General features: G+C 38.1%; 1 protein-coding gene across 2 annotated transcripts in view; it reads left to right on the forward strand.

The window, feature by feature from the left end:
- TXNRD2 (thioredoxin reductase 2) overlaps positions 1–5,148 on the forward strand; it is a 33,310-nt gene extending 28,162 nt beyond the window's left edge. For both annotated transcript variants that reach the window (XM_041410213.1, XM_041410215.1), the window contains one exon: positions 2,014–5,148. In XM_041410213.1, coding sequence (XP_041266147.1) covers positions 2,014–2,137 — 124 coding nt within the window. In that variant the 3' untranslated portion in view covers positions 2,138–5,148. The remainder of the gene's footprint in view (positions 1–2,013) is intronic.
- Positions 5,149–12,247: the final 7,099 nt, after the last annotated feature.

Raw genomic sequence — 12,247 nt, forward strand, 5'->3', positions numbered from 1 at the left:
AATATCATTGATTTGATATAGTTAAAGCAAAAAACAGAATTAAGCATTAACTTAACTAATGTTAGTTTCTTCAGTGTAGCTTCTTCTGCATTATGTGCACAGGATAGGAAATCACCATTCAGTTTTGCAAGTTGCTTTTTTAAAAATATGTTTGTGCTTTTCAGAAAAACCTTTCTTTACACCTGCTAAGCATTTCCTTTCCTAATCTCATCTTTAAATTTGCACAGCCATGGCTTCTTAAAAGTTCAGCAAGGTTTGCATGAATGCTTCTATTGCTGGGGTATAAGCTAAATATAATATAGTAAAAAAGAAACTTCTATAGGATGATGGGAGAGGGAAGATAGTTTATTTGAAGCGATCTGGTAATTGCAATAAAAAACATCCTTTGTGATCTGATCTTAAGATTTTGCTCAAATATTAATATAAAAGTCCTCTATTTGAAGGAGTAAGCAGTGATTCTCAGTCTGCTCTGGTTAAATGGAAAAGTCTTGCTATGCTTTTTGTGTGCTACAATTATTTTATTTGTTTTTTCCTTTTCCCTTCTTATTGCTGATTCACATCTTCAGAAATGTTGTTTCCTATACTTACATTACAAAATAATAATTTTTAACTCCCTCTTCAAAGAAAGCAGTCTGGAACATCATAAATCATTGCCAGTTGTGGTGTCAATTCATTTTCCTAAATTTGATCACCATTTTACTGCAGTTTTAGTCCTGCAGTTGTGAGTGACTATTATAAATGAAAAGCAGAAAGGATTAAGAAGGCAGGACCACAAGTATCATGTGAGGAATATCTTGGAAATCACTGATTGCAGTGTACCCTCAGTACACATTTTCAACATGTGTTTGTAGTCCATTAATTGCCAGTGGTGTAGATTGTAGAACTACATTTTTTAGGTTGTCATTGTTTTGAAGTTTTATCCAAAATAACCATTGAAAAGGAAGTACATGAAACTGGAGTGCTTTTCTGCCTTGCTTGAGGGAGAAGAAAACTTCAGCCACAGTAAGAGGTTCTCAGCAGGTCAGATTCCTGTATTGCTTTCTATTGCATTTCACAAATCCAGAGCTTTCAATGTGGGACCCCCACTGTAAAAGCTGCTCTCCTCCTTTGTCAAATACTTCTTCATCCTTCAGCTTCTCTGAAGGATGATTTTTCATCTTCCCTCCCCACCCAGCACTCCAGTAACATCTATAGTCAGCAAAGATCTTTTGCTTGTCAGTGCTTTATTAGATGTAAGTGGAGACACCAGAAGGCATCTATAGCTTCCTTTTCTGTATTTTGTAGAGGGAGATAACATTATTGCATAGAGAGCTCGAAACAATCCTTGAATTTAGGGCCATTTCAGCTGTTCTTACAGCATGGCCTGCCAGGAATAGCAGTTCAAAAGAAAGCCATCAAGTCTTAAGAATGTTACAAGTAAGGGAATTAAGCAAGTGGGATTGTAGCACAAGGGAGTTTTGGTGGGTTTTGTTTGCTTGTTATGTGTTTTTTTTAAATAAAAGGCTTTTTTTCCCTCACTTATAACATTGATATATTCAGTGGGAGCACCAGAGACTTTAAGTTCATGGAAGAATATTCTGGTATTATTTCCTTTAGCAGATTCTTTCCAACAGTTCTAATTAAGATTTTTTTCCTCTGTGAGTATGTGTGCATTTTTTTCCATCTGGAGTTAGTGAAACACACATGTATGTACAAGAAAAGCTGAAGGTTGCAGTTTTGTCATATGTTTTTGCCACAGGCTCAGTTGTGACTTAGGGTAAATTGCTTAATTCTCTCTGTCTCAACTCTTATGACAATTCTTTCCTACCTCAGAGTTGGGAAGCTGGGCGTCTACGTGTTGTGTAAGTGCCTGAGAAATAATAGACAGTATTGTTTGAAGAACAAATGCAACTCCTCTACGTGATCAAATGGACAAGAGCAGAATTATTTTGATGTTTTAGGACCTTTTAGCTGCTTCAGGTGAATAGCATTTGACTTTGTGGGTCATTTGTTGTTGTTGTTGATTTTTGGTAGGTGTGGTGCTACGTATCCTCAGATGATGAAGACAGTTGGCATTCACCCCACCTGTGCTGAAGAAGTTACCAAGTTGCACATTACAAAGCGTTCTGGCCTGGATGCAACAGTCACAGGATGCTGAGGTTAAATACCATCCCTGGAAAGAAGGAAAAAAAGCACAAAACATATTTGTAAAGAAAAGGGGCACTTAAAGGTGAAACAGCTTTAATGGTTCAGATTACAGGAATCTTTCTTTTTCTCCTTGTAGAGAGGTTTTTCTTACAGCCAAAAAAATTTCCTTGCACCATCACAATTCTAAAACCAATGTAGTCCTGCTGCAACAAATCTCTCTTTCTAAGGGCCTAAAGCTCTTCTGTTGCTGGGAGGTAGGGAATAATCACAGTATTTTATATGTAAATATAACTAAAGCTCGTGACATCTGAGGCCATCTACAAACGAAGCAGTTGTCATTTGGGTTTCCCTCTTGGCCAGCAGAAGAGTCTCTCATGCTGGGAATCAGACAGGACATAAGTTTGGTGGGATGCTTTGTCCTGCCTGCTTGGATTGCTCATTACTGATCCTATATTGAACACTGAGACTCTGCATTTACTCCTGGAAACAAGTTCCTGGGGTGCATAATAAAGGGTAGGCAGTCATCTTTGCGTTTTTTCCTTTACAATGTAATATGTAATACGTAATGGAATTTAATAGAAAATCACCTGAAGCTGTTCTGCTGCTGGAAGAATTACAATGGATTCATCAGTAGCAGCCTGGTCACGGTGTTATGGAGAGGACTGAGAATGAATGATCTCAGAGGTGCTAAAGAAAGAGTTGAATTTTATGGTGGCGTCTCTGCCTACTCCTGAAATTTTTAGTTCAGCTCAGTCCAAACTAAATTGACACATCTCACAAATTACTGTTTGAACAGTGTATATTAAGCTGACAAGTAGAGTAAAACCCTCTAATAATCCACCTTATGCAGCATTTTCTGTTTTATAGAATGCAGAAATATGGCTGACGCTGAAATACTTTCTTGGTTTGTTTTTAAGACTTTCTTACTGATGAGCTGGAGACTATATCTGAACTGACTTATGTCTGGCTTTAATAAAACACATAACTGAAGGGAACTACATTAAGCAGTGATCCAGAAGAGAAATGGTCCTGCCCTGAGCAAAGATATAAAATAATCATCTGCAACTTTTTGTTTTGTTTTGTGGGTTTTTTGGGGTTTTTTTTGGTTGGTTTTTTTTTTTTTTTTTTTTTTTTTTGCTTTTTTTTTTTTGTTTCTGTGTACTGGCCCGAGTAAGAAAGCATTACCCTGTTGCAAATTCCTGCTTGCTTTTGTGCTCTCCAGAAGGGGGAGGTGCTGGCTCATCTGTGGCAAGAGATGAATAAATCTGAGAGTGAAGCAGAACTTCTTGTGCAGAACCCTGTTAAGGAGAAAGCCTGAAAAAGGCACACACAAACCAATCTGCACTGAATTTCAATCCCAGTCACAGTTTCTTACACCCTTTACAGCAGAATAGTGTTCATTGGAAGACACCAGCTTCAGGTGAAACAAAATATATCCTTTTTGCAGTCAATTGATAGCAGTGCTTTATGTGTGGAATTTGTTGTTTTCATTCCAAACTTGTTGCAGTGTTGAAGAATAGTCTGATGATCATGTATATATCTGCTGTTTTAATGTGATTGGTATTTCACTGCTGCAGCAACACAGACAAATGCTTGGTTTATATCGAGTGTGAAACAATTTTTACCATAAGAATTGTACCTGTCTGAGAAACTATTAGACAAAAGGGATCAAAACTTACTTGTAAAATAGGATTTAACAGCATTTATCACACTCTCATTGATATGAGAATATTACATTTTCAATTTTTTTTTTTAACTTAAACAACAACAAAAGAAGTCTTAAATGTTTTCTCTACAAATTTTCCTGATTTTTTTTTTTTTTTGGTCCATGTTTCTGGTTCATAAAATAGAAAGAAGTGATACAGTTGGACTCCAAGTGGCATTCCCTATCAGACCTGTTGATGCCATTTTTCATCTGTGAAGTCATCCATAAGTTTTTAGTTGACAAGAAATATTAGGATTGGAAGTGTTGTTGAAACGGTGCATGAATTTTGCAGCTGCCTTTAGAAGAAATGATGACAACTTTATATTAATAGGTGCATACCTGCACATTCAGAAGTTTGTTTCCTTTAATAAAGGGCCTTATGAATATGATGCAGCCAAAACCCTTGCTAGATTTTCCTCAGCTGTTTACAAAAAAGGAGTTCAGAGTAAATTAGGGTTTCTTAAAATGTTTTACTTAATATTCCAAAATATACAGCCTAATAGAGATTTTGCTGTGAGAAACAGCTCACCTCTGACAAAACTCCAATGTTTATCCATACAAGTTTTTCTTTCCAGTGATTATCTGTTTTAGTTCCTTTTGTTTCCCAAAAATGAAAGCACTGGTGTTTAACCAGTAAAATCTGCTTCTCTTCTCTGTCGTACCAATGCATCCAGCAGAGTTCTGTCCCTACAGACAAATCAATGGAAAGATTAGTTAATTTCATTCATCATAAAGTTCAAATTAATTATTTGGCACAGCAAATAGAGAGATCTCAAGGAAATGTGTCCTCGGTGCATATAGAGTGTGAAACTAAGGCATGTCATGGTTTTCAGAAGAAACAGAACTGTGTTGGTTTTAGAATTGCTGAGTGGCCTGCATGAAATTGTTCCTGTCTCTTCAACAGCAGCCGGGTTCTGTTCCTCATTTAGTGGAAAATGCTTTTGCCCCCTGAAGTAAAACCAAACATACAATCCCACCTACATAATAATGTCAGAATCAACAGCAAGACAGAATAATGACAAATATTGTGATTGTGCTTTTTTTCCTGAAGGATTCACCAGGGATGGTGCTTAAAAATTGTTTTTAAAAGCCTGACCAATGTAAATTGAAACAATTGATGTACATCGCAACTTATGATTGCATGTGAAAATGTACAAAAAAAAACTAGTCAGGCTTCTTAGGATGCCAGCTGATGAGGATTTGTTTGTCAAATCACACCGTGGTGCAAACAAGTCTGAGCCTTTCTGGGTCCCTCATCTGTGTGATCCCAATATTTATTGTGTTATGAATTAATAAATAATATTTTTTCTAGTAAATGTGTGATTGCACTTGCTTAACTTTGTACACATGATTTCTGCTTACACTAGATAGATTTTTTGATCTTAATGCTGTCTCTCTTGGTTGAAGTATGCATTAAGGAAATGAAGAAATAGACTCAGACCATTTATTAAGGGAATGTTGATACTTCTGTATCTGTGTGTAAACTGAATAACCATTGAGATTTTTCCAGATTGGATGACCTCATATTTTAAATTTAAGAGAAACTGTAGATTCGGTAAGTATGGTTTCAAATACTGTCTTTTTACTCCTGCTGATGAGGTCTAACAGGTATTTTCATTGTCCCTGCATGCTGACATGCTTCTTGAAGTCTTGTCAAGAGTAAACTCCCCAAGTGCAGTCAGAGCATTTTACAGGGCTACAGTATTCTACTTGAGCTGTTCACTTTGGGGTTTAAACTAGAACACAGAGTGGACAAAATGCAGTGCTACAAAGCCCATTAGTAGCTGTGGATACTGCTAAGTATAAAAATACTAGAAAATTAATAGAGAAAAGACTAGCAAAATGTATTTAGTGCTCTGAGAAACTTCTCTGTCAGAAAAGTAAAGGAGCACATTGTTCAATTCATCTCAATTTTCTTTTATGTCTTTAAGTCCACTGATTTTGTTGAAGTTCCCATTAAGTCAGTTGAGCTTCTGAAACAGAGTACTTTAGTATTGCCTCAGTATATGCCCTGGATTTAATGCTGAGAACAAATACTGACTTTACTCTATGTAAAGGTATTTCTATTTCTGCATTTTTAATCTATTTTAATTTCCTAAAATATTTCACTGCAGGTTTTAACTAATTAGGATAACTAGTAACAGTCCTAAAAAATGTAATAAGGGAAGCATAAATCTTGATTATTTTTTGCTTATCTTCATATACCCCTTAATCCCAAAGCAAAAAGAATAACACAGGAGCATACAGACAAAATAAATTTGGAATAGAATTTAGTGCATTATTTATATTATACCTAATGATAGCTCATTCTCAAGGTGTTGTGCACAATTAAGTTTTGCCTTTTCCCATTTCTACGTGGACTGTATTTTGTTACATCTACTGAAAAGTGTTTCTACAGTTCAGATTATTCCAGACCAGGAGCTGGAAAAGATACTTCAGTACAACAGCTAAACATTTTTTTGCTGGCACATTTATTCTGATTAAAAAATAAAAAAAAAGCCGTGGATGCCATAGTGTTTCTAACCAAAGCAGTTGAGTATTTTAAAGACTTTTGAGTTTGAAGCCTTCTCTTCAGAGGCTCGTGTCTGTCCAACAAGTAGGCAATTCTGTGCCCATATAAATTGCCATTTGTCTAAATGTCAGTGACATCAGTGTACTCAAAGCTAAGGCTGACCATGAATTTCAGTGGGATGCAAGTATTTGTCTTGTGCTTTGTTAAAGAGGAATCAATATAAGCATATGCCAAAATGTCTTTCATTATTACAGTTGGGGAAAAGGCTGCAATTATGATTCAAAACATAAAAGGTACAATAGACATCTATGATTAGGCAATGAAATATGCCTTTAATATGCATAGTGCAGACAGTTTGTTTTGCAATACGTAAACTTGTATAAAATTCATTGACTTTTTCATTCTTTCAGATCTGTGTGCTCTCTTTTTAGAGAGGTTTTTACTTTAATGCATTAAGTTTTCCTGATGTTCTTCCAGCAGAAAGGCTGGGTTTGTATGCATTTATTCTAGTGCCAAACTTGGATTTTACTGGGAAAAGAGGAAACAGCAGAGCAGACCTTTTTTCTTTCTTTTTTTTTTTTTTCCTTTTTCCCAGGGCAGCATGCAACAGATATGCAGTAATTACTCTAACTGATTTTTTTTAAAAATGGAATATTTCTGTCCACTACATGTCAAAAAGCTAATTATGTTTCCGTTGTGGTACTCAAAGTCAATATTGTCAGCTCTTCTTAGTTCTAATCCTCTACATAGAATTTTGATGGGCCAGGTGAAATATCCCCTTCAGCACCTTACTGCAATTCTTGTCAATCATCTTGCCATGAAAAACATGCATATTACAAAGGCTTTGGCAACACTGCATCTGATTTCAGTCTTTAATCTTATATGCACCTTAAGAAAACATCATTCCAACTACTGACATTCTGTTTGGGACATGAATGGGATCCTATTTGCTGTGGGAAACAAAAGAAAATTATCTAATCCTTAATGGATATAATGGAACTCTTTGGCCATCACAGTGTAAAGCCTTAGTAAACTACAGATCTAGGAAGAAAACAATTATGATGAAGAAATTAAGCAGAATATCTCGGGTGAATAAGTAAGAAAATGCACATTTATTTATTCATAATGCAATTGTAAACAATCTTGCTTCAGGCACTGTTGGACTGAGGAGAGTGTCTTTTTTTGGAACCCCTAGACTTTCTGTGCAAGGAATGCTGCTCACTGTAGTCCATTTCTTAGCATGGTACTGTGTGTGCCACTTTTTTTGTTGATTCTTATAGACAAGATCTAGCACATCTAAAATCTTCTGGTCCTACAATGGAAAATTAACATCATTCCCTAAGAAGCTGGAATATAAACTAATAAGGCAGGTTTCCAGAATCTGATTGCATCAGTCATAAAGATATAGTATGAAGAGAAAAGTGGATATTCCCTGGGGGAGAGTGTGAAATGAAGACCAGTCTTGTTTGAACAAGGTGCTGTGCATTGTTAGCTGGGTAGAGATATTGGGAGTTGCAGCCTGTCAGAACCAGCATCTCCAAGGAGGGGGTGGGTGAAAATTTTTCCAGGTAGAAGTTTCAGCAGTTTGTAATAGAGTATGTCCAATCTATTAATATCTTTACTTAAGAAAAGCCTTTATACTCCATGAAAGATGAACTGTACCCCAACTGCACCTCCTGCCCAGCTTTCTTCCAGATCATACAAACACCAGAAAGACTGTTGGGGTTATGCTGTCCTCCTTTCATTTACTTTAAAGCAATGTGGGAATCTGGCTTCTTATTCCTTGTTTCAGCATAAAGCCAAAGACCAAGATCCCTCTACTTAAATCTTTCACAAGGAGACTCTTTTTCCCAAGGCTCTGCAAGGAATTACCTAGGTGGTAACATAACTCAAACAAATCTAAGCTATAGACACCTTTTCAGTCCTTGTCTATTAAAATGTTATGTAACTCCATTATAATAAAATATCAAGGCAAAGAAAAACAGTGAAAAATACAGGCTTTAGGCTTTAAACAAAAATTGAAAAAATAAATAAATGTTCCCTTCTTTGTTGGCTCCCTGTGAGGAAAGGCCCAAATGCATTTTTTTCCATGGTGTACTCCCAACAAAGCAAATAAAATTGAAAGCTTGTTTTACTGTTATCTTTTTCTAATGTGTGAATTAACTGTAATGCAGCCAACCAGTATTCTGTTCACACTGTGTCAGAGCAACAGGTTAGAAAGCAGCTTTTAGCTTTATGCAGGAGGTTGAGCTCAGCAATCTTGTTTTAAACACCTTTGTTCAATGGGGACAAAGGATTGAGCTTTGGCGTTTTTATTTAATCTTGATAATCTTCCTTTTTTTCTCTCTCTTAAAGGATCAAGAGGAAATGCATTAACTTTGAGCTTCACGCAAAGGCAAGTTGTACAAACACAGCTGAAAACATCAGGAAATGCAAGCATTTTCCTTCGAGAAATGGAGTTAAGTCATGTTCTGCTGGCAGTAGACTCCTGGATAATTGGGAAGATGTTGTTAGGCACAGCAGTTTGGGCAGCAGGGTGTGCACACTGATAGCACTGTTCACTTTGGCTGTCCTAGTGAATGACTCCTGTAATGTAGAAAGCAGAAATTATTAACCATATGACAGGAAGTAATTTAAAGAACACAGGCTGCTTTGGAGACTTAAGAGATGGCTCTTAGATTGTCAAAGGATATTTTTAAAATTCATTTAATTTACACCAGACCAAGATCTAATTAAATCATGGCAGCAACTTTTGATTTTTATCTCTTTACTTTTCATTAAATTTATTTCTTAGACATATTTCAAACATAGGAGAATAGAGTTCTCTTGACACTTCAGACTTTGCTTGCATTTCTGTCCTTGTTCATTCTACGTACATTCAGAGTTTCTAAGAGTTTCAGTTCAGGAGTTTGGTTCTCTTTCTTAATTAAGGATTTAAGTGTTATCCTTGAATTTTTCTTGTTCCACCTTTTTGCAAGAGGCTCATTCTATTTTACTTAGCTACTTGTAGCCCTATTTAAATGTTAATAAGTGAAGTCCCTTTTGATGGGGTAAGAATCCAATGTATTCATAAGAGAAAATTTGGGATTTTCTGCTTGCATCTTCCTTTAACTCCCTTGTACTTCCCAAATCTGGAAAGGCCACAGTACAAAAGAAGGCAGTTCTGAAGAAGTCCTGTCCATAGCTGTGGTATTGACCCCCTTGAAGAATGAGACCAACCATTTGTGAGTGTTTACAGCTGGACCTTCTGCAGGGCATCATCCTTCCTTAATGACAAAATGCATCAGATTCACAAGCTGTGACAGCAGTGCCTCAGGGTTCCCATGACAGTGGCAAAGTGGAACATCTGATGAAATTTGCTTGTGAAATGCAAGGCTGCCTTTTTTGTCACTGAGGTTGCTGAGAGAGAACTCCGAGGCGTTGCAGTTTTTGTATTGAGTAGCAAATTCTCAAAATGCAAAAAGCTACCCTGGAGTGATGAGATTGCTCATGTGTGGGCTTAAACATCCTTGTGAGGCCACCTCATTGTCTTATGTCTAATTCTGGAAGTCCTAATATTTCCCAAGTTCACAAGTTGGGTGAACATTTGCTTTAAGCCATTGTGTTGATCCCTAGGAACAGCAGAGGGGGGTGCCCCCTTGGATCTACATTATTGATTGAAGCACTCTCCCTCACTGTACTTCAGTGAAGTGTAGCCAAGAACAACAAGATAAGAATTAATGTAAGTGACAAGGGAGTTCCTCAGACCCTGCCAGTGCACATTATCCTGGCTGAAGAGAAAAAGAAGCTGATACTTGAGTCTTTTGAGTTGTGAAGGGTCTGGTCAGCCCTTGAAGGGGAAGCACATGAATGGCCCAGTTGTCATCGCATTTTATTTTTCCTCCAACTTTGACTAATGGTGCATTTCCTCTGGCCTCCCACGGGCCATCCGTGGCTGACTTGCTTTGTCACTCTTCACATCCAGTCGCTGCCTTTACTGTCCACGCTGTTCCCATGGTGGGAAGCCGGTGTCCTCTAAAAAACGCACAGGCACAAACCATCTGTCATTCTTCCACTCCTCTTTCAAGCCACCACTTCCCATATTGTGTGGCCTTGCAGGCTGAAAGCAATCTGCCTCCCCCTGCATGCCTGGAGTACATGCCAGCTCTCACCCCACTTGATAAGGGACCTCCCGACACTCTGCCTGTAAAAATACTAATGGGCATCTCCCAGTTGATAACCAGCTCTGCCTTTTTGTTCTGCTCATGGGATGATAAGTTGTCTGGATCAACAAGGAATTGTCCCCTTTTCAGGCAAAGTTATTAGGGTCAAATTAGGTGTGAGTTGTGAAATTAATCATTGTGACCACAAATAATTTGTAGTGTGCTATGTACAAAGGAGGAAAAAAGAGACTAGAAGGGGAAATTATTGTAGGGCACAAAGAACCAGAGTGATTGGGAAGGAGGGAGGAGAGAATGGCTGGCAGTGCTATACAGGATGTTGAGCTAGGCATGTAGGCTCTGCTGGATTTGGTCTCATGCACCTGTGGACTGTGAAATAATAGAACAAGGTTCTTTAATGTCATTTGAGAGTCTGAATTAACCCACACACAAGATGTCATAGAGAGAGGAAGATACCTGACTTTGCACCAGAAACACTTCTTTTATGCATATGCAGGTTGATTATATTCCTTGCACATCTCCAGACAATCTGAATCACGTGAATCTAGCCTCTGCTTGAAATGCATAATGCAACATCAACTGAAAAGCCTCAATTTTGTTTTCTGGGGTGAGAAGCCTGAGTTTTGTGCTGAAAATACAAATCTGAAGGTGTGCTGAATTAGCTTGGAAATGCTGCAAAGCTATTCTCATTTTCTGTAACTCTTGCAAGGTTGGCCCTTTTCCATGGCTAAGCCCCAATTCTTAGCCAGCCAGAATGAAGTGGCAGGGGAAATTCACTCTCTTTCATCTTCTAATGTATCTGGGAAAGCAAGAACCAAGACTTTGAACCATTAATTCCTAAGTCTGTGACTTGATTTGCTGCCGTAGGAACTGTGTTTTAAGGGTTTTGTCTTCTCTTACCAAAGCTAATTGTTAATTGCATCTTCTTTTATCCAGCCACTGCCACAAGGAATCAGCCTTCTGTGCTGATGACAGATCTGCCCCTCTGCTATCAGACACTGTGCTTTTGCCATCTCAGTTTCCTAAGAATTGCCTCTGCCTGGAAGCCAGTGGAGCAGCCGTGTTGGGGGCAAAGCAGTCCTCTGAGGAGGATGATGATGGATGACAGAGTGATGCCCTTCCACGTGGCTAGGGCACTGAGGCTGTGTTAATTTTTTTCTCCCCTCTCCAATATCCCACTTCTCCCACTCTGAATTCTTAAAACAAATCTTGGCTTTGCTGTACGAACAACACACAGATGCTATAGTGACTTGAAAGAACATATTTTATGGCACAGGATGCAATGCATCCCTTGGTGAAAATTGTAGAAAGAGAGAATTCCTACAGGTGGCAGAGGCTGCTGGATGACCATCGGAGGATTTATACACAAGGTATAAATTTGAATGCTTCTGCCAAATTTTTAGTGTTTACACCAGCGACACTGCTTCTTTTTCTCTTATTACTGTCGCGTATGTGATTTTGCTCCAACTGTCATACTGGCCTCCCTCCTGTGCTTAGGGATGAAGCAGGTCTGGCATTCCTGCTGCACAGAGGTTCTCTTGGGCCTTAGGGAAAGGGTTTGCAATGATGTAGCTACACTGGTACAAAACTCTGGCCATGTACCAGCACAAAACAAAGTTTGTCTGGAAGCAACTTGCTCTGAAAAGTATCTGCAAGCAGTACAGATGCCTTCATGGAGAGGGGTTCTCAGGACTGGATCTCAGCCATGTTGAGAATCAGCTTTGTGTTGATGTACTTCCCTGA

The sequence above is a fragment of the Onychostruthus taczanowskii genome, unplaced genomic scaffold, assembly GCF_017590055.1.
Source record: "Onychostruthus taczanowskii isolate IOZ18803 unplaced genomic scaffold, ASM1759005v1 scaffold32, whole genome shotgun sequence".
In the NCBI taxonomy this organism is placed as follows: Eukaryota; Metazoa; Chordata; class Aves; order Passeriformes; family Passeridae; genus Onychostruthus; species Onychostruthus taczanowskii.